Below are 21,432 nucleotides of genomic sequence, written 5' to 3' on the forward strand. Positions count from 1 at the left end.
AATTTTAAATCTTTCGGTTGGTAGTTCAACATCAATTACCTTTTCTTTCACTTTCTGAGAAACTCCCTGTTTTGTTTTGGCGTTTTTCTGACAGTTCCATGCAATGTGACCAACTTCATTGCATCTGTAACAGGTACGAGTTTCTCTTGGATATGACACTTCAGTTCCATTCTTCTTCTTTTCAGCAAGAAACTCCTGGTTTGACTGTCTCCAGAACGGTTTCTTTTGTTCATCTTCAGCACTTCCACCTGACACAAATTCTGTTTTTGTTTTAGAATTTTTATCATTTTTATTATTTTCTGGTGGAATAAAGCCAAGACCTTTCTTTTTGTAGCTACGATTTTGGTTAGGTTTCTTTTGAAAACCAGGACCAGAATTGTAACCCTTTTTCTTGTTTAAACGTTGTTGAACTCTTGAAGTGTATTTTTTAGGTTTTCCATTAAGATCTAAATCTTTTATTTCAGAAATATTAATTTCTGTCATTTTGAAAACCTTTTCATGTCAAAACGAACACTTCTTATTGGAAATTCTTTGTCAGAATATAATTTATCCGAATCATTTAAAGTGTATGCTACTTCAAATGTTTCATCATCCAAATTTGCCTTTGATAACAAAAATTCTTTACTGTAAGAACGTTCGACCGACGATTTTGAACTGTTGACTGACGAATTTGACCCTCCAGACTCAGACTTTGACTCATTCTCATCAGTATCCAACACCTGATCAACCACCTTTTTGATTAACTCAGACTCATGATCAGTGTCAGACGAGGTGAACGTGATATCAATGTTTTCTGGTAATTCATCAGTTGTGTCGGTTTTTAGCTTTATATTGACTGCTTTTTCAAGTTGCTCCTCGTTTGGTTTTCTAGGTGAATATCCTTCCCAAATCGGAGGCGGACACTTGTTATAGCTAACAGTCGGTTTCTTACCAGTATCCTTTTTCTTCGGCTTGTCATCTTGAAAAGCTTCCATACCTGCAACAGTTGGGTAAATTCGGTCAATAAGATAATCAGAGCTAGAATAACTTTGCAATAAACGTCTAATTTTCTCATTCTCAATCTTCTCTGTCTCCAACTCTTGCTTCCACTTAGCACTTTCTTCGATGTAGAAATTGATTGCTTTCTGCTTTGACATCATAACAGCATTCATCATCGTAAGTGCTTGTTCTCTTTCCGAATTTGTCTTTTGGAGACCAGTTACTGTTTTGTTCAAGACATCATATGATTCTTTTACATAGTTGAGGTTGAACAGTAACTGCTCCTTCTTCTTCTCATATTCAGCAATTATTTCATCTTTTGCTGCACACTCTTTGCAAGCTTCAAGACATTTTTCACAATGCTTGACAATTTCAATAATCTTCTCAACCTCGATTGTCTTCACCACTTCTACCACTTTTTCTGCTTCCATCACCTTCTCTTCTTCTTTCACTTGCTCACTCTCAGCAATCTTTTCACCAACATTTTCAGTCTTCATTTCCTGTTGTTCTTTTGCAGCTCTTTTCTCCTTTAGCTTTTCTAGGCGATCTGCAAAATAGAAATGAAAACTTTCAGGAGATAAATGAGTTTTAGCAACATTAAAATGTTTTTCCTCCTCATCGTCACTACTATCATCTGGAGGTGACTAATCAAACTATGCAGACTTTTCAGAACTAGCATCTGATAAACAAGAATCAGATGGTGTTTGATCAAAAACAACTTCTGTTTCTGAGGTAACATCATTCTGTACACTCTCATCTGAACTCTGTGAACCTTCATCAGCACTTTCTGAGCTTTCGTCAGATGTAACAGACTGTTTTTCCACACTTTTCACCGTCTCACCAATAGACTTCATCCAGGTGGCAAACATGTCTGGTTCTCTGACAATCTTAGCTATGAAAGCTTTGTAATCACCCTTTTCATCAACAAACATATCCCAACTGAAGCCTTCAGGTAGTCTTTCATCATCTTGATCGACTATACATGCTTTGCTTTCAGTTGATATGTAGTTATTCCAGTTGAAATCTACCAAGCATGCTCTCTTTGAATCCTCAATCTTCCTACCATGAGCCGTCTGTGAATCTTGTTTTTGACCAACCTATTGATAAATGGCTTTCCGGTAGTAGTCGTCTTTTGCAAACGGATTCTGAGCACCATTAGCCTCCCTGTTCTTGCACTCTCGCTTGAAATGGCCTTTCTCCCTGCATCGAAAACAAGTAACTTTAGATTTATCAAAACCTAAAGTAGATACATGAGCATCGAGAAAGTCATTTCTCCCAGTAATCAGCTTGAACTTTTCAGCTCGTCTGAGAACATTCGCTAGACACCATTTAATGTCCATCAGTTCCATCTCTTCGGCGTCTATTTGATCGTAATCCTCCTTTGTGAGCATAGGATTCCCGATTCGACCAGCAACTAGACCCTCATAAGATAACAACACAGAACCAAGTAGAGCTATGTGGTCTTTAGCAGTTTCCTCAGAAAAACTTTGACCTTCTGGAAGATTTAGAGCGATGTTGCACTGAATTATATAACCATTTCCTGTTTTAGTGCTCTGAGAATGAAAACTCGTGTTTGACTCTTTATGATTAACACTCGGAAATGATGAGAATCCACTGCTACTGTTTGAGCCCTGATCAACTTTTTCTGTTGAATCTCCAGCACTGAATGCGGTCTGGATTTTTGGACTTCTCTCAGCTTCTGGAATCGGAACGCTACCTTTGTAATACATCTTTACATCCTGTTGACCACTCGGACTGTTCATCCTAGCGATCTTCTGTTGTTCCAGATCCTGACTCTCGATCTTTTCTATGAACTGAGAGATAGTTAATCCATCATAAACACCTGTGTTCTTCAGAATCATCAAATACGTTCCCCACTCTTTCTGTGGTAACGCATCAGCCAATTTGTCTACCCACTCTTCACGATCTTTAGTAATACTCAACATCGACATTGATCGTACAAGGTGGCAGTAGTGTTCAATCAGCTTCTTCGTATCCTCTCCCGGTAAGCTACTGAATAAATCAAACTCTTTCTTGAGTAACGCCTTCTTGCTCTTTATCATGTTCTCGCTACCCTCAAATTTAACACGAAGAGCATCCCAGATTGACTTTGCAGTCTTTTCATGCTGTAGCAGAATGAAGATGTCTTCTTTGATAGCTTGTTGTAACAGACTGATCATCATCTTTTCTGCTTTATACATAACCCGTTCTTGATCAGTAAACTCAGATAACTCTTTGAGGACCTGTAACTCTGTTCTAGGCAACACGTATTTCTTCAAGATACATTCCCATGATCTAAGATGGTTTGCCTGTACCCAGTTCTCGAATCTGTCTTTCCACCCGTAATACTCTTCAATGCTCATCAGTTTCGGGGGTTTTTGGGTGGTTTCCGTCTCATTTTCTAAATTCATGGCTTGGGCAATAGCAGCCGGACCAGACGGTGTTGCAAATGCGTTGTAGAACTCGGTATCCATGATGACTTATCACGTTTTTCAAAATCTGTGTCTTATGAGCGAAATCAACAAGTAATCAGTAAGAGCGAAATTCCAAATGACTACAAAAGCGAAATTAGATGCTTGTGCAACTAGGAGCGAAATTATATCACACTTGGAGCGAAATCCCACACTAAGTCTCCCAAGAGCGAAATCAGGGAACAGTTATGAGCGAAATTAGGATGTTTGTGCAGCTTGAGCGAAACCAGACTTGAATTTTGAGCGAAATCAACTTGTCTGTATCCCAGGAGCGAAATTACCCTAGTATTTGGAGCGAAATCTCAGACTGAATACCCTAGGAGCGAAATCAATGTACTGTTATGAACGAAATCAGGATGTGTCCATATAAGCGAAATCAATTCGAAGGGTAATTCGGTCCATTTTTAGTCCGTATTTTAGTGTCAAACTTTCAGGGATTTATCTATGTCCAATAACACACAGTCTGTGAAATTTTGAGCGAAATTTTGACCGTTAAATTTTGATCTGGTGAAGAAAGAAGGTGTAGAAGTAAGAAAACAAGATGAAATCCAGCTAATCTCTGCAGAACTCCTCCTGAGCTCTGATACCACTTGTAGGATCGCGATCTGACCCGAATGAGTCGTTCAGAGGTGTTCTACTCTGTTTCAGGTGTGGAAAACAAGAAACAAAGCTAGGAAAAGCTGATTCTTCACTTAATCTACTGATTGTATTGATATGACAACGATTACAGCTCAATCTTCACACCGGCAGCACCTCGGTATGGAATTCATACAACACTTACTTCTGATTTCGCTCAGGACCCTATATATAGGGTCCTGATTTCGCCCCAATGAACACATGTCCATAAAAGCGAAATCACCAACTGTCCACATAAGCGAAATCATCACACTAAGACCCTATGAGCGAAATCAGCTCTCTAAACTCTAACATCTTCCTGTTTTCTCGTAAATCGTGCCCTAATCTATACAATTCAATGTATGACTCGATACAAGACGAAGTCGACAGATGCATGCACCAACAAGCGGAATCAGCTGTTCTATAAATAGGTGTAGGCTGTGATTCATTTGTAACTTTTGAGCGAAATCAGATCCGAGGTGCTCTCAAAATTCTGTCAGAAAACGTTTTTGATTTCAGTAATAGAAAGGAGATTAAGAGGAAACAAGTTGTTTTGACTTTGTTTACTTTGATTCCGCCTTAGTAAATGAAGATGAACTGCCTTTACTGACTATTTAGGGTCACGACACGGTCCAACAATAACTTTTTTATATGTGATTATTTTTCTAAAAAAATTAAACCATAAAACTCAACGTTTTTTTTATCTTTCCAACGAGTATACTATTGATATACTTTTCGAAAAAAATGAACTGGGTTTTTATGGCGTTTTTCTGAACTGAGTGTTTTATGACGTTTTAACTAGGTATTTTCATGGCGTTTTCTGAACTAGGTGTTTTTATGGCGTTTTAACTAGGTATTTTCATGGCGTTTTTCTGAACTAGGTGTTTTTATGGCGTTTTTCTGAACTATGTGTTTTCATGGCGTTTTTCTGAACTATGTATTTTTATGGCGTTTTCAACTGGGTATTTTCATGACACTTTTCTGAATTGGGTGTTTTTATGGCGTTTTATTTGAACACCCAGTTCATGTGAGTGGGTTTTTTTTTTTGACAATATTACCCTTAATGTAAGTTAGCATCAATGCCACATGTCAACACCAAAATCGTCTTCACCGTTCTCACATTTTCACCGTAAAAATGACATTTTTTCGTAAGAAGTGTGAGAAGAAATAAGAATTGACATATAGGTTGGTTTTTTTTGGACTTAGGCATGATATTTTGGGTTGTTTGGCAAGAAAAACACCGAACATAACATTTTAAAACACAATTTAATGTATTATAGACATGAAATTTAAAACACACCGCTTAACATTCTTGGCATGGTGTTTTAAGTTTTAATCCTAGAATTCATTGTATTGTGTCTTAAATTGCTATATTTAGTGTTTTTCTTGCCAAAACAATCCAAAACATCATGTGTAAGTCCAAAACATTATGTCTAAATCCAAAACATAATGTCCACATGCCAATTCCTATGCCTTCTCACATCTCTAATGAAAAATGTTAGTTTTTAAATGAAACTAAACCTAATATATTTCTCTTCTTTCTTATGTAAGAGTTTAGGTTATGTGAGTTTAATATTGGATTGTAATATAAAAAAGTAAAAATTATTTGATTATAAACTGTATATAATAAATTTGAAAAAAAAAAGGTTAGCATTAATAAAAAAAGAACATTTTTTCTCTTTTACATGAGGAACTCCCTCAGCATCTGTATTATATTAGAAAAAAAAAATAACTTGAAAAAGAATATTAAAATTTCTACACTTGTCAATTCATTAACCCCTAAAATCCTTCAAAATATGATTATATAAATTCTTTTAACAAAAAGGTTAGATGCCAGTTTATCAAATTGTAACATATCTAAGAGGTAATGAACGGGTCATTATTTTAAATATTGTTTCACAAATGCGTTCTAATTCTAAATAACTCTAGGTACTTTAATAAAACAAAGTTTGAAAGCAAAACTTTTTGAGTTTTGTTACATGAGCAGGGACTTTTATATAGCAAATATTTGTTGATAACTTTTTTTGTGTGAAAAATGAATATACGTTTTATACTTTATGATATCACTACCCCGTAGGAATAGAGAGATCGCTTCAAGTGAAACCCTCGGCTCGACAGTAGTTTTGCATCAAGCTTTGTACCTAAAGCACATAACACTTAGCAATCAGAACAAAGGCTAATTAGTACACGTAACCCCTTGTCTTTTGGCTATCAACGCCACCACATGATGCATGATTAACCGTCCACTGCTTTTAACATTATTTTCATGAAATTAGTAAAATAATGTTAAAATTAGTGCAATTTCACTTTTGTCACACGAAGGCCCACACATATATACATTATATGCGCACACCTCAACTGGGCCATTAAAATAAATGTACATATGACATGCAAATTTATATAAGCCTATACGGATCTCCTCCTGTAAATCCTAATTTTTATCCAAATAACTGAAATTTTGAAAACAATGATGATTTTACAACCCACACAAGACTTGGTTTGCCGACTATTCCGTAAGAAAAAAAATTTATAAACCAAGATATATAACACGTTAACGAAGGATACAACAAATTCGGTTTATAAATCCGAAATCAACAGTCGACTACTAGAGTAATTCTTCAAGTTTCTACAGTATTTTCATCTGAGTTCTTCAAGTAGTTCATCCTCTTCTTGAAATGGTGTTGAGTGGCGTGCATAAGAAGTAATTGCATGCCCACTTCCATCCATCATTGCTGATCTCACAAGCTGCATATGCAATGAATAACAAGGGTAATAATATTTATAAGAAATAAAATAATGTTGACAAGTATAATATTATCAAATCAACATCCCTTTCCATCAACTATATATGATTAGAAATTAATAATAATAATAATAATGTTGACAAGTATAATATGATCAGTCAACATACCTTTTCTATTTCATCACAAAGGGGAAGGTTCTCTCTTAAGTACTGCAATGCTCTGTCTCTTCCTTGCCCCAACCTTGACGATAAAAATAGTTATTAAAACATAGATAAGTAACTGGTTGCGCAATTTGTCACAAATTTATGAGTTGAAGATTCTTTTTCCCGCTTCACTTATTTCACCCATTCGGATTCTATTTCTTTGAAATAAAAAAGTTAATTAAAAAAAGCAAAAGTAATAAAACATATGTATCACTAACTATTTAATATTTACTTTATTCAAACCCGTGTAATACACGCGTCTCTCTAACCTAGTACTGCTAATATATGTTGTTAATAATAATAATGATAACTTGGTTTTAAAAAGCGCGATGTGATCAGAAAAACACAAGCGCTTCATGCACATGTGAGTCAAACTTCAAAGTTGGTCAAAACTAAGGGTATGGAGGAGTATGATATGTAAAAACCATCAAATGATGAAAAAATATGAATATTTAATTTTTTTTAGAACGGCTAGCTCACACACCCTCTTAATCGACTCCTAAATCTACACCAGTGTTCACCATGGGGATAGAATCTTCAACCACTTGAGGAAGAGCACCTTTAAAACACACCTTGGTACCACTAGGCTACAAGCCCTTTGGTATGAACGATTCACTTGACAAAGAATGTTAATATGTAACAAAGATGATAGAATTTCAGTTTTTGGATGCACATAAAGCGTATTTGAGCATAGATAGAAAAATGAATCATATACGTGAAGCTCTAGTCGAGCCGGGGGTCTCACTGGAAGCAGTCTCTCTATTCCTACGAGGTACAGGTAAGGTTGTCTACATCTACCCTCCTCAGACCCTACCTTAGCTTTGCTATTGGTGGGATTTACAGAGTATGATGATGATGATACGTGAAGCTCTAGCCTCAGCTTTTGGGACCTAAACACTTCAAAGCGCCTCGCGTTTTTTAAAACCAAGAATGATACAACTAAGAATGATGACCACCAATAAAGTTCTATATTAGTTCTTTCTTTAAGGAGTTCTTGCCTTCTAGAAACAAGTATCCATCCTAACTATTATATTGGTGTTTAATTTCCATACATTTAGACGTTTTCATGATTATCTTAGTTCTATATAACTGTTCGTCTAGTACTATGCATAAATTATTAAAATTTAGGGTTTTCTCACGCCTTTATATTATCAATTTAATTATCATTAATCATTCAAATAAAATACTTTCTTTTCCTTTCTTTTCTCATTTTATTATCAATATATGCCATGTAAAACATAACGAATAAAAAAAGACCAAAATATAATGGAATATAGAAATACAGAATACTATTCTACCTAGAGGTGGGTCAATGGGTCAAAATGGATATTTTTCAACAGACAGAAACCAGTCAAGTTAGGTTGACTCAAAGTCAACTTATGTCCAAAATTTTTTAGTATTTACATATGATTAATGTGTGAAATATGCTAGCGAAGAACATATTATTTCAACAATAATGAAACTTTCTTTTAAAACGATGTAGGAGATTTATGTATTTCAATTACACTTTAAATGACATTCAACCCATTTCCTTTTACCCGCTTGACCCGTTAGATATAAAACAAAGATCAAATCAACTCACACAAATGGCAAGAATATAGTACAAACCTTTGATCTCCATAGCTATACCATGAGCCCTTCTTTAAAACAATGTCCATCATTTCAGCACAATCCAATATACATCCCTACATATAAATTAAACCAAGAGTTAATTACTGTTTTCGTCAAACCAATGGTTACGAAAGTGAAATCACAGGGACTGAAATTGCAATTTTTAAACTAATGGACTAAAACAGTGATTTTTGACAAACCACAGGGACTAAAACAGTAATTAACTCATTAAAACAAGCTATGCAAATGATACATATAGATGTATACTATATATACAAACAAAAAATGTTAAAACAAACCAATTTGCTTGCCCCCTCTCCAAATATAATTTCGAACTCCGCTTGCTTGTATGGTCTTGAAACCTATAAAATATTACAAAGTTCCCAAAAAATAGAGATTAATCATTTTTTTCTGACAAGAACGTCCTTTTGGCGGGATATAAAAGTTTATAAAAATAAACGTTATGCACCTTACTCTTTTGAACTCTTACTCGAACCTTGAGCCCAATGTCCTCATCACCTTTGACCTGTAACACAACCAACAGAGAATATGGGTGGTTATATAACTGTCGGATGTACCGCATTTAAAGCAATAGGTAAAAATGCATATGTAGTTCTCGTATTTCTCAACATATTTCTTGGTTTTGATTTGAACACTCCCCTATGTGTGTGTGTGTGTATAGTTATCAATAGTGAATAGCGGACGATAGCAACAAGCTACCTGTACGCTATTTCATGTTTAGCAATACACTAGAAGAAAATTTAAGAAATATTTTATAGGGTGGGGTTCTAGAGTGAACACTAGTGTATTTGCGAACTGAGTGAACAAATCTTGGCCATTGATCTACACACGTGTATGGCCAGGATCTCATCATCAAATCGTAAAATACACTAGTGTATTTCAACATCAAATCCTGGCCATAGATCTCTACACACGTGTATGGCCAGGATTAGTTCACTCAGTTCGCAAGCTACACTAGTGTTCACTCTTGAACCTAATCCTTATTTTATATGTATATTTACCAAAAAAAAAACAAAAATCTTGCTATTTCCCGCTTGTTGTCGCTACCAACTATATAGCGACACATGAGCGCCTCGCTACACTATTCTCTATAGCGGGCGCTATGCTCGCCATTAACAACTTAATATGATATGTATATATGTAACATAGAGAGAATTTAGAAATTTAGATGTGCTTACCGACTTTATCTTCCCAATAGGGCGTATTTCAAGTCGAACTGATGCGAAAAACTTCAAAGCAATACCTCCACTCGTAACTTCCGGATTCCCATAATATACTCCTATCTAATTTCAAAAAAAAAAAAGAAGTATATTTAGAAAAATGTTTCATAATAATACTACAAACAACTAACATACAAAATAATACAAAATACTGGTCTAAATTGTTTCAAGAAAGATTATAAATAATAAAAGCAAAAACCTTGTATCTAATTTGGTTAAGAAAGATAAGAGTACATCCAGCCTTAGATGCATTCCCTGACATCTTACGCAACGCTTGACTCATAAGTCGCGCTTGCAAACCCATTTGCTGCATTCCAATTTCTCCCTGTATCACAAATTAAATAAACAAAATTTGGAGAAGTTAGAAAATCTGTTCATAAGATAACAATACTACTAAAAAGAAGTGGCAATGTGACAAATGTTTAACACAAAAAAAATATTTATTATTACTTTTAAAATATAGTTTTCTATCACATTTAACATATAGTAAAATGTCACTTTCGTCCATGAGTTTTGAGGTTTGGTCAGTATTGCGACTTTCATCCAAAGGTTTGTTTTTTCGCATCTGGATCCAAAAGGTTTGAAATCTTGCCATTTTCATCCGGCTCGTTAACTCCATCCATTTTTCTCCCTTAAATCAGGGTTATTTCCGTCTTTTTTTTAACTTAAAGGGCAATTCGGTCTAACAAATTTGGTCAGGGATATTTTAAATGCTTGTACACAAAGTGAAAAAGACCGAAGTGCCCTTTAAGTTAACAAAAAAGACGAAAATACCCCTGACTTAACCGAGAAAAATGGATGGAGTTAATGAGCAGGATGAAAATGGCAAGATTTTAAACCTTTTGGATCCAGATGCGAAAAAACAAACCTTTGGACAAAAGCCGCAAAACTGGCCAAACCACAGGGACAAAAATGGCATTTTACTCCTTAACATACAAATAAATAGATTATTTATGAATCCGAATGTGGACTCAAGTTGACCCATTACACACGTACACAACCCCGACTTACTTCAATTTCTGCACGTGGAGTAAGAGCTGAAACAGAGTCGATGCAAATGAGATCAACAGCACCAGACCTACACATACGATCTGCAACTGAAATTAAAAAAAACGCTTATTAATACATCACGCAATTCATAACTGATCATGCATAAGAATTACAGAAGAAAGAAAATATTAGTACTCTCAAGTGCCATTTCTCCGTTATCTGGTTGACAAACGATTAAATTTTCCACATCGACTCCTAATGCTCTAGAATATGATGGATCAAATGCATGCTCTGCGTCAACGAGCATTGCATTGCCTCCTAGTTTCTGCATGATTGGTTAAAAAAAAGAGTATGTTAAATTATGATAAATAATAATTTGGCGTAAGAAGTGACTTGACATAGCGTACAAGCAGTCAAAGTCAACCTGTACTTCTGCAATGGCGTGTAGTGCTAAGGTGGTCTTTCCGCTGCTTTCGGGTCCGTAAATCTAAAACAAAAACAACTAAGATTATCAAATCGTTCAAAGAAATAATGCCTAAAACAACAACAACAACAACAACAACCGTACCCAGTATATCCCACCAATAGCAGAGCTAGTGGTAGGGTCAGGGGAGGGTGAGATGTAGGCAAGCCTTACCTCTATCCCTTGGGGGTAGAGAGGCTGCTTCCAGAAAGACCCCCGGCTCAAAAACAAAAGCATACGAACAAACAGACGTGATACAAGCAGAAAAGACGGTACCATAAGTGAAATAAAACTACCAAATATCAACAGGAGCGAGCCATATACTACATAAACATTTATAGCATCATAAAATAACCAATGCACATGTTACCTAAAGACAATCATGTACTAAATCCCCCCTTTACAAAAAACTAGGCTACCTATACGCTATCCCTTAATAGTCCTTTACCTTTATCCTATGTCTCCACGAATCCCTATCCCGGATCATGTCCTCAGAGAGATGCAACTCTATCAAATCATATCTAATCCGCTCCTCCCAAGTTAATTTAGGCCTGCCTCTACTTCTTCTCCCCTCCACAATAAAGTTTTCCACTGCTCTAACTGGCGCCATAGTCTGCCTTCTCTTCACATGCCCAAACCATCTCAATCTCCCTTCTTTAATCTTCTCCGATATACTAGCTACTCCTACCCTTTCCCTGAAAACCTCATTTCTTATCCAATCTAGTCTTGTGTATCCACACATCCACCTCAGCATCCTCATCTCTGCAACCTCCATCTTGCGCGCCTGTGCCTTTTTGATGGCCCAACACTCTGTTCCATACAACATAGCAGGTCTAACTGCAACCCTATAAAATTTTCCCTTTAATTTAGTTGGGAACCGCTTGTCACACAAGACCCCAGAGGCTGCTCTCCACTTACACCAGCCAGCCTGGATGCGGTGGGCTACGTCACTATCTATCTCTCCATCCCTTTGAACAAACGATCCTAAGTACTTAAACTTAGTTACTTGTGGGACTGCTTGGTTTTCAATAGTGATTTGAGTGTCCTCGCAATCACCAGCACCACTGAAGTTACAATAGAGATACTCCGTCTTTGAGCGACTAATCCTTAAGCCTCTCCCCTCTAAGGCTGTCCGCCACTCCTCCAACCTTACATTCAGGCTTTCTTTAGTCTCTTCAATTAACACTATGTCATCTGCAAAAAGCATGCACCATGGGACTGGCTTCTGGATGGACTTTGACAACTCATCTAGGACAACCGCAAATAGAAACGGGCTTAACGCCGACCCTTGGTGGAGACCCACCTCCACTGAGAAGAAGTCGGTATCTCCTAAAGGAGAACGTACGCTCGTTTCGGTCCTACTATACATATCCTTAATTATATCTATATACCTCCCAGGGACCCTTCTACCCTCTAAACTATCCCAAATCAATCTACGGGGCACACTATCGTACGCCTTTACAAGGTCAACGAAGACCATATGTAGATCCCGCCTTTTCTCCCTATACTTTTCCATTAATCTTCTGATAATATGTATCGCTTCCGTGGTTGATCGCCCTGGCATGAAACCAAACTGGTTTACCGTAACCTGAGTTTCTCTTCTTATTCTAGTCTCAATTACTCTCTCCCATAATTTCATAGTATGACATAACAACTTAATTCCTCTATAATTTCCACAACATTGGGCATCTCCTTTCTTCTTATATATGGGCACTACTACGCTACTCCTCCATTGATCTGGTATTTTTCCATATTTGAAAATAAGATTGAACAGAGTTATCAGCCATTGAACTCCTTCGTCTCCCAAACACTTCCAAACCTCAATCGGTATGTTGTCCAGACCAACTGCCTTAGCCCTTCCCATCTTCCTAAGGGCAATCTTTACCTCTCCCTGGGTGATATCCCGACAGTAGCAATTATTCCTTTGTCGGCTCGGTGTAGTTGGGTTGTCACTTTCTTGTTGGTAGACACTCCTCTCTCCATTGAAAAGATTGTGAAAGTAAGTTTGCCATCTTAACTTTATGTCATGTTCCTTAATTAAAACACGCCCATCCTCCCCTTTTATGTATTTAACTACTCCTAAGTCCTGCCTTCTGCGCTCCCTAGCTTTGGCAATCTTGAACATATCATGCCCCCCCTCCTTAGTTTCTAAGCGTGCATACATTTGCTTATATGCTAAGTTCTTTGCCTCTGTCACCGCCTTCTTCGCTTCCCTCCTAACAGTTTTGTATCTCTCCCTCAATCTCAGATGCTCGCCCTCGTTTGTGCACCCTAAAACACATATATATAATTTTTTTTGGGTAATCAACTTGTTTCCAATGTGAAATACTTTTAGTCTAGTTCTTTATAAATATTTGTGTGTGATTATGATTGTAAAAAAAATAACTATTAGTTTCTACATTCTTTAAATAAAGCAATTAGTGGGTTGTATGAATTAGTAATAAACTCTAGAGTAAATTACACGAACGGTCCCTGTGGTTAACCAAATACTTGGATTTAGTCCCAAGCTTTTTTAAAGTATACAGATGGTCCCTGTGGTTTGCACTTTGTAACGCATTTAGTTCCCAACTTTTGCCAAAAGTACATGGATGGTCCCTGTGGTATGCACTTTGTAACACATTTAGTCACTAAACATAGGGGCCTAATGCGTTATGAAATGCAAACCACAGGGACCACCCAAGTACTTTTGGCAAAAGTTGGGAACTAACTACGTTACAAAGTGCAAACCACAAGGACCATCCGTGTACTTTTGGAAAGCTAGGAACCAAATCCAAAATCTTGGTAAACCACAAGGATCATTCGTGTACTTTACTCTAAACTCTTAGGTAAATTTCAATATTTCTGACTCGTTTTGTTTTTAGGTTGAATCTCATATTTTAACATTTGCCCATTTAGCGATAAAACCTAACCCAAATCGACTACTTCATAAGTATATGTGCCGAAATTGCCACCTGTAAATATCATGATATTTAAATGAAAAGTGAACGAGTAAAAAAGGAAGTCAATACTTCTACAATTCTCCCTTTAGGCAGGCCACCACCTAACGCAAGGTCTAAGGACAAACAGCCGCTTGGAAACGTTTCACTGCAATAAGAAAATATGGTTCATAAAGTTAATAATTAAAAAGATTTTAAACTTGTTTACTATTCAAAAGAACAAGAATTTTGCTCTCTTAGAGATAGAATGAAAGAAATATTCTAGTCATTTTTAATATGGAACCATACGTCTATGAAATTATGATAAAAATGGAACTTACACAAGAGCACCACCAAGACTTCCAAGTCTCGTCACGCTTCCTTTTCCAAATGAGTTGTTAATATCATTCATTGCTGCTTCCAATGCTTTTTGCTGTAATGGCAACATGGTAATTTAATGAGGAACATGTCTTGTAAGACATGACATGCTTTGGTTGGTTATAATGTAATATATCTCCAAGTCTCCAACGGACCAAACGGGTAAAATAAAAAAAAGTTAGCAATACGGAAAACAGGTTAACGGGTCAAAAGGCACTCACAGGAGCTATTGCAGTGTACAAGTGCATTTCGTGGTTTTGAAAATTCTTGCCTCAAGTGCAATTATCCATAATTGCAATATGGAGAACCAAATTATTCATCAACTGAAGAATGAAGTTTAATCAAGTCCATCCGAGAAGAAGGAACGGTTTTCGGGCCGGTATCGTTTTTATTAATTTGTTTTTAGTTATAATGGGTCAAAACAGTTTATGTCTATATTATGTATTTGGGCCGGAGGCCAAGTCTAGTGGGTCGAACGATATGTCAAAGTCCAGTTAGGTTATGTAGTGAATAGAGAACAAGCGGGTTGGGCCGAGAGCTTTATGAACCGGTACGTTTCAATGTAAATAACCGCATGAGTGGTTATCATGGAACAACATATCTCTTCGTTGAAACGTTGTGACGTTTGGAGACGTACCCGTTCATCACGTATAAAGCCGGCTGCAGATCCATTTGTTCTTCGTTCGTTCAGTTAGTAAAAAAAGTTTCTGTATTTACAAGTTATCGTTATTCTAAGTTCAAGTTCGATCAAGTTATATTCGGTTAGTTTTGTTATCATTCAGAAGTTCAGTTTTATTCGATTCATAATGATGCACTGTGATTATTGTGGGTTGTATGAAACCGATTGTGTGTGTGGTCACAACACCGTCCGTTCCGAATGGTCCTGGGTTTCCGATGACGATGATACCAACATCAACCAACCGTTAAAAAAAGAATTTATTCTAAAATATTGTGCCAAATAAAGAACTCTCTTTGGTAGTTTATGCAACTTACAGCCGTTAGAAGCCAAACTATACGATAAATGTTAAACTAAGGCCAACTTTGAGCACACCCAACGTAAGTTATGCTACCACATAGAATTTGACATACGTTCACCTAAAAATTCTGGATTTTTCCATGAATATCATTCCCTCCATTTCAAAAATACATCTTCGGACATCCATATTGATGTTGGTGCAACTTAGTGGATGTTTGGATATGCTGCAAAACAGTATTTAGTTCTGTAGTTTTTTTGTGAAAACGATTCCAATTGTTTTACAGCCAACACATTCAGATTTGAAGACGCGGTTAAACGTTGCAGAAAAAAAACTAATGACCGATGATAAACCGAAAATTTCCAGACTAACCCTAACTTCAATCAAATGATTACATGATTACAAGACTATCACTAACTTTATAAAATTAAATAAAGAAAATTTCCAGACTAAACCTAACTCTAATCAAATGATGGTATGATTCTAAACTTCCAAAAGGCCCATCCAACATGTTCTCATTGCGGTTGAGAAAACTACATGAACTTATGGCATTTAACTACAGTTTTTCAAGAATTTTGAATCCCAAAAGTTGCAGTTCTGATTCTCAAAAGGGGTTTCCTTATTTGGGTCAGTAAACCTAAATCTTGGATGAACTAGAACAAAAAAAAAAAAAAAAAAAAAAAAAAAAAACTTGAGTAATGAAACAAGCATAGCAACATTAAAGCACACAAAATTCAAACTTGAAAAAAAAAAAGATTTAGAGAAAATACCCTGTCAAGAAAAGTGGAATCTGGGTCAGGTGAAAGGGCACCATTAACCTTAGCATCAAGATGGGAAACAACCCTTGTTTTTTTGGCGGCAAAGAGGGATATTGAGCGAGTAAAATTGAGGGTTCTGTGTTGAAAGTTTGAAAGAGGTGAAACAATGGATTGGTGATACACTTGTAGTAGTTGCGAATGGGGTTTTGAACAAAACGTCAAATCCATGGTGCTTCAGGAAACAAAATAGTTACAGACACAAGGGGGAAGAAGCAGTGACAGCCATTGTGGAAACTGGGAAGTTCAACTTGGGCGGGCCTTATCGAAAATAGTGAAGAAATAGTGGGCTTTGGTGTAAGAATACCCCATAAATTAGGTCCATTTATACATAATTTTAAATTTTATTACTCGCGCTAAGTTATGAGGTTTCGGTCAATTTCTATTTTGATTCAATATAGCAACTGGAAAAATATGCCCAGAAGAATATCTGCACATGTTTACATTCACCGAAAACTAGAAAAAAAATAATTGGACAGCGGTACGGGTTGATTTTAAATTAATTGTAAATAGAAACTTAAACGCTATCTTTAATATAACTTTAACGAAAATTTACATCTAAACGTAAACCAACTTGAATTTATACTGATATGTGCATAAAAATAAGCATCTAAGAAACTATTGTTTTTAAAGTTAAAGAATGGTATGGCGCGTTGCGACGGTGTCGAAACGTAAAGTGACTCGAATTTATACTGTTTAATGAAAATGTATTATATTTGACCCGCATCGTTTCCGGATAAAATTTACGTTGAAAACCTACATAAAAATAAGAAAAAAAACGTATTATATTTGAATCGGCTCATTTACGAAAAAAAATTACTTCAAAACATAGACCAACTGAAAGCGTAAACATAAGAAATTATTATATTTGACCCAACTCATTTTCAGGAAAATTTTACATTGAAGCGTAAATCAACATATTATATCAACATTTTCGGGAAAAAAATATACCAACACGTACATAAATATAAACACGTAAAACTCGATTATAAAGTCTTTAGAAAGTTAAGGGGTTGTAAGTGTCAATGTTGAAATATGAGGGTAAAACTTCACACAAGTTTCTAATTGTATTATAGTTAATATAGTTACTTGTTGGTTTTATCTCAAATGATTTTTTTTTTGCCATATCATTTACATAACTCACGTGTGTGTGCATATATAAGTATAATTTATTTGTGTTAACCATTTTGTAAATCGTTATCCTTTTCCTGCATGATGAAATTTAAAATTAAACCACTTGTATCGCAGATGTCCGCGGATGCCTGTGTCCGATTTGGAATAAAGATAAGTAGGGAGGGGGCATGGAAGAGAGAGACGCATCTAGTGATCCGTCTGTAAGGACATGTCCATGAGGAGAAGGTAAGTGGGGAAGAGAGAGGGCTGGATTGCCGTACTTGAAAAAGGCGATAGATAACGGGTTGTAGCTATAAGGATCTATTAATAGAAAATGTAGATCATTGTAGCGATTGAGGAGATGGTCTTGATACTTTACAAACACTTGTGTAAAAGCACAAGTACATAATCACTCAAAATAAAAGCACAAGTACATAATCACTCAAACACTTGTATTAGACGTTGATCTGGCAAATCAGGAGCGTTGGGTTGGATGGGATGACAGGTTTGAACTAGGTTTGGTCAAGACAGGACGTTTTAAAATATGGTTATTTTGGCTCGGGTTTGAACAAGTTTTGGCAAAAATATATACATGCCGTTGTAACAGATTACTCGAGGGTCAAAAGGTTTTTTGCGACAGTTTTTAAAAAAACCTGAAAGTTTTTTATGCATTTTTATTGCGCTGATTTTTTAACTTGATTTACAAATTTTTTTTTCTTGCGGTTTTCTGGTTTTTACTTGAGTTTTAACCATAGACATAGTAACAGAGACCAAGAATATAGTACTGGCCAGTGGTCATGAATGCAGATTATCATTTTCAACACAAGATGGATCATGAACAATATTTGTCAGTAGGATAATTTTTGTTATGGACAAGTAGATATAACAAAATGATATGAGAATCCAATATTCAAGAAATTCAATGCTTTTTACAATTTTACATCATGAGAAACCTGATTAGGAGGTAGCTGCGAGAAGATGGTGATCGAACGACCCTGTAGCAAAGAGTTAAACTTGCGATGTAATCTGGAGTTCTGCTCTAAAAAAAACCTGTGATAATCTAGAGTCGATAAAAAAGGAAGGCGATGGTAGTCAACCAAGATCAGTGAATTTTGGAGCCCCCCACAGTGATCCGTTAAAATCAGACACAAATAAAAACTTACATATGGTCCTAAATAACCCAGCAGCATATCATAATTGATAATACAGACCCATTTCTTCATTTCAGAATCTGCGTAGGTAAACAACATAGCTAGGGATGAGCTCGGTACCGATACCGAAAATAACAAAAGTGGGTACCGGTACCGAACATACCCGGTACGGTATGGTTTGGTACCAGTATTTGAGGGTAAAAACCGGTAAATACCGGTACCGGTACTGAAAATCTCAAAAGTCAGTACCGAAAGTGTACCCGGTTTGGTAAATTCGGTACCAGTACCGGTTCGGTCCTGGGTACCATTTGCTATCCCTACCTAGAAAAACTGAAATGGGTTTGCTTATAATTTTTTGATTGAACATCCAAGAACAACTTGCCATCTACAGATTGAAGTTGCTTAACCTACAAGCAATCAATTTTAATTTCTGCAAAATATATGTTAATGTAGTAAATACCAACTTATTGAATCTATTCATCCACATCTATTTAAACATCCAATTTTCAAATATCAAAACACAAAACCCTAATTCAACTATGAAATCAAAACACGCCTAAAACAATCCCAATTTAAAAAAAAAAAAAAAAAAAAAAAAAAAAAAAAACTTCATTTCCAAAACCTGTACACACAAATCAAAATCTAAAATCTGATTAAAAAAACAAACAAATCTGGTATATGCATATATGTAGATAGAAACAAGATTCTTGATAAGGGGTAAAACATACCAGATTCAAAGATTCCGGCGGCGGCGATGAATTCATGAAGAATCTTGATTGGTTGCAAATGAAGAGACATATTACGAGTTTGTGCGTGAATCTAACGAACCAACAGATCCTGTCTGGCAACAAACAAACAAACAAAAAGTATGATTACTGGTGATGTGATAAGATTAAGGATCCTTAGATTCACGCACAAACACGAAATATGGCTGTTCGGAAGAGAAGAGATTAGATCTGAAGAAGAAGCCGGCCGGTTTGGTTTGGTTTTTCTTATGCGCGTCAAGAAAGTTTACATAACAGCTGGAGATGATTTATACACAACGCCAAACGCATACGGTGTCGTTTTGGGATTTTATGTTGCGGCTGGCTGATAAATGATGTTAGACAGTGCCCTATATTTGTTTCTGGTAGTCTCTTGGCAGGTAGGTAGGTACGGATACAAAAGTGTGTAGTAAAGATGTTGGTTATTAAATGGTTGGGGTAATTAGACTATCTCCAATCTTCCAATGTTAAATACGTCTTTAGGCGTCCTTAGCTGCCACATCAAATTCCACGTAATATCCTTACAAATCTTTAAAAATCTCAATTTCACCTCCAATCCTACAAATATCCTTACCCTTCTTGATTTCCACCTCATCACCTATTCATTACACACAGTATTTAAATAAAACATTTCTTTTTCTTACTTTGGGCTCACCTTATCTGTAACACCCCGTGTTTTCGAATGTCAAAGTCAAAGTCCAAGTCAACTTTGACTTTCTTTGACTGTAGATAGTCTATTTTATGTTTTAGTTGTATTATGTGGAGTAAGTGTTGAAATCAGCAAGAATCGAAGTAATCGAATGTTTTTAACGCGAACCGATCTACGACTGTGAATGATAGGAAGTAACAATGCGATAAAGTTAACTAATCAGCAATCAAACCGATCTAACAATCATCGAACTCGAGACTCGAAATATGCGAATTGTGGTATTGTTATACGTGTGTGTGTGCCTTATGTGTTACTTGTGCGTGTTTACTTTATGTTTGGTGCGGTATTCAAGTAAATCAATCGAAAATCGAATCGAAACTCAAAAGGCAATCGAACTCAATCGAAACCGACATCGAAACGTGACTTATAGAAGATTGTATGTTAGATATAGTGATTGGGACTGAAAGTAATTTGACTAGGAAACTCTCTCGTATTCGTATCATCGTCCATCGAAATCGAAACGTCGAAAATCGTCGCAAAATACTCAAAGTGTGTCGCGGATCGAACAAGAGGCATCCTGATCGAACAGGCCAGCCGATCGGCTAACATCTTGCCAGCCGACCGAGCAGCCCATTCGATCGGAGCTCCTGGCCGATCGGCTGCCACTTTCCCCTTTTGGAAGCCTATAAATAGGGCTGTCCTTGTCTTCATTTCCACTTTTGGAAAGTTCTGACCGGCCAGCTCCTATTCTTCATCTTTTCTCATATTTCTCTCAACTCCGGTAAGTTTTCACTCTAATTCTTGTACGTTTTTTATCATTACTTGATTCTACACCTTTCTATCTTTCAAAACTCGATTTCTAACCGTGAAATCACCAAGATCTAAGTGTTCTTGGGTGATGTCATCATGGTGTTCTTGAAGAACATCAAACTTTGGCCTCATTCAACCATGAATAACTTAGATCTAACCGATTTCCACATAAACAAGTTAAGATCTATCAAAAATCTAAACATCCACAAGTTGTGAAGGATTGAAAGAAGGAATCCCAACTTTCTTTCAACTCTTTTACACTCAATGCCTTCAAACCGGTAGAAACGGAGCCTGAGCCAACCCACCGATCATTCCAATGGTTGGATGGTTCAAGATTCGGGTTCTATCTACGAGGTTCACCGACAATGGGTTAAACTCTAAGCCGACATTCCGAACCGCTCAACGGACGGATTTGGGTGATTCCTGTCCGAGCCGGAGAGACGAGTAAGAACAAAGGTATCATAGTTCAACTCGTTATCAAACTACCTCGATATAATGACAAGTAACCAAACAGTCAAGTGTTAGACGAAAGGCCGACCAGGTCAGA

General features: G+C 36.5%; 1 protein-coding gene and 1 long non-coding RNA gene across 3 annotated transcripts; both read right to left on the bottom strand.

Annotated features, from left to right (window-relative positions):
• Nucleotides 1-6,499: 6,499 nt before the first annotated feature.
• Nucleotides 6,500-16,678, bottom strand: LOC110890130 (DNA repair protein recA homolog 1, chloroplastic). The gene is made up of 13 exons (XM_022137700.2): nt 16,354-16,678; nt 14,573-14,664; nt 14,325-14,400; nt 11,278-11,340; nt 11,049-11,178; nt 10,875-10,960; nt 10,063-10,188; nt 9,822-9,926; nt 9,092-9,148; nt 8,922-8,984; nt 8,620-8,696; nt 6,976-7,048; nt 6,500-6,809 (listed from the first exon to the last, which is right to left on the bottom strand). The coding sequence occupies exons 1-13, from the start codon at nt 16,567-16,569 to the stop codon at nt 6,702-6,704; spliced, it is 1,272 nt and encodes a 423-aa protein (XP_021993392.1). The 5' UTR covers nt 16,570-16,678; the 3' UTR covers nt 6,500-6,701.
• A 1,663-nt stretch (nt 16,679-18,341) lies between these two features.
• LOC110890129 lies at nt 18,342-19,784 on the bottom strand. Of its 2 annotated transcripts, XR_002564230.2 has the most exons (3): nt 19,391-19,784; nt 18,675-18,742; nt 18,342-18,561 (listed from the first exon to the last, which is right to left on the bottom strand). It is a non-coding gene; the product is annotated as an uncharacterized LOC110890129 (long non-coding RNA). The 2 variants fall into 2 exon arrangements; XR_002564227.2 differs by having other exon boundaries at nt 18,342-18,742; nt 19,391-19,781.
• Nucleotides 19,785-21,432: the final 1,648 nt, after the last annotated feature.

The sequence above is a fragment of the Helianthus annuus genome, chromosome 11, assembly GCF_002127325.2.
Source record: "Helianthus annuus cultivar XRQ/B chromosome 11, HanXRQr2.0-SUNRISE, whole genome shotgun sequence".
Classification (NCBI taxonomy): domain Eukaryota; kingdom Viridiplantae; phylum Streptophyta; class Magnoliopsida; order Asterales; family Asteraceae; genus Helianthus; species Helianthus annuus.

Bases quoted from the DNA above. Each gene is read 5' to 3' on its own strand.
- LOC110890130 (XM_022137700.2), bottom strand. From the start codon at position 16,569: ATGGATTTGACGTTTTGTTCAAAACCCCATTCGCAACTACTACAAGTG. The intron at 11,179-11,277 runs GTTGACTTTGAC...CCAATCATGCAG, and splicing joins ACGCCATTGCAGAAGTACAG to AAACTAGGAGGCAATGCAAT. The intron at 9,149-9,821 runs GTAAGCACATCT...GTTGTGTTACAG, and splicing joins CTATTGGGAAGATAAAGTCG to GTCAAAGGTGATGAGGACAT.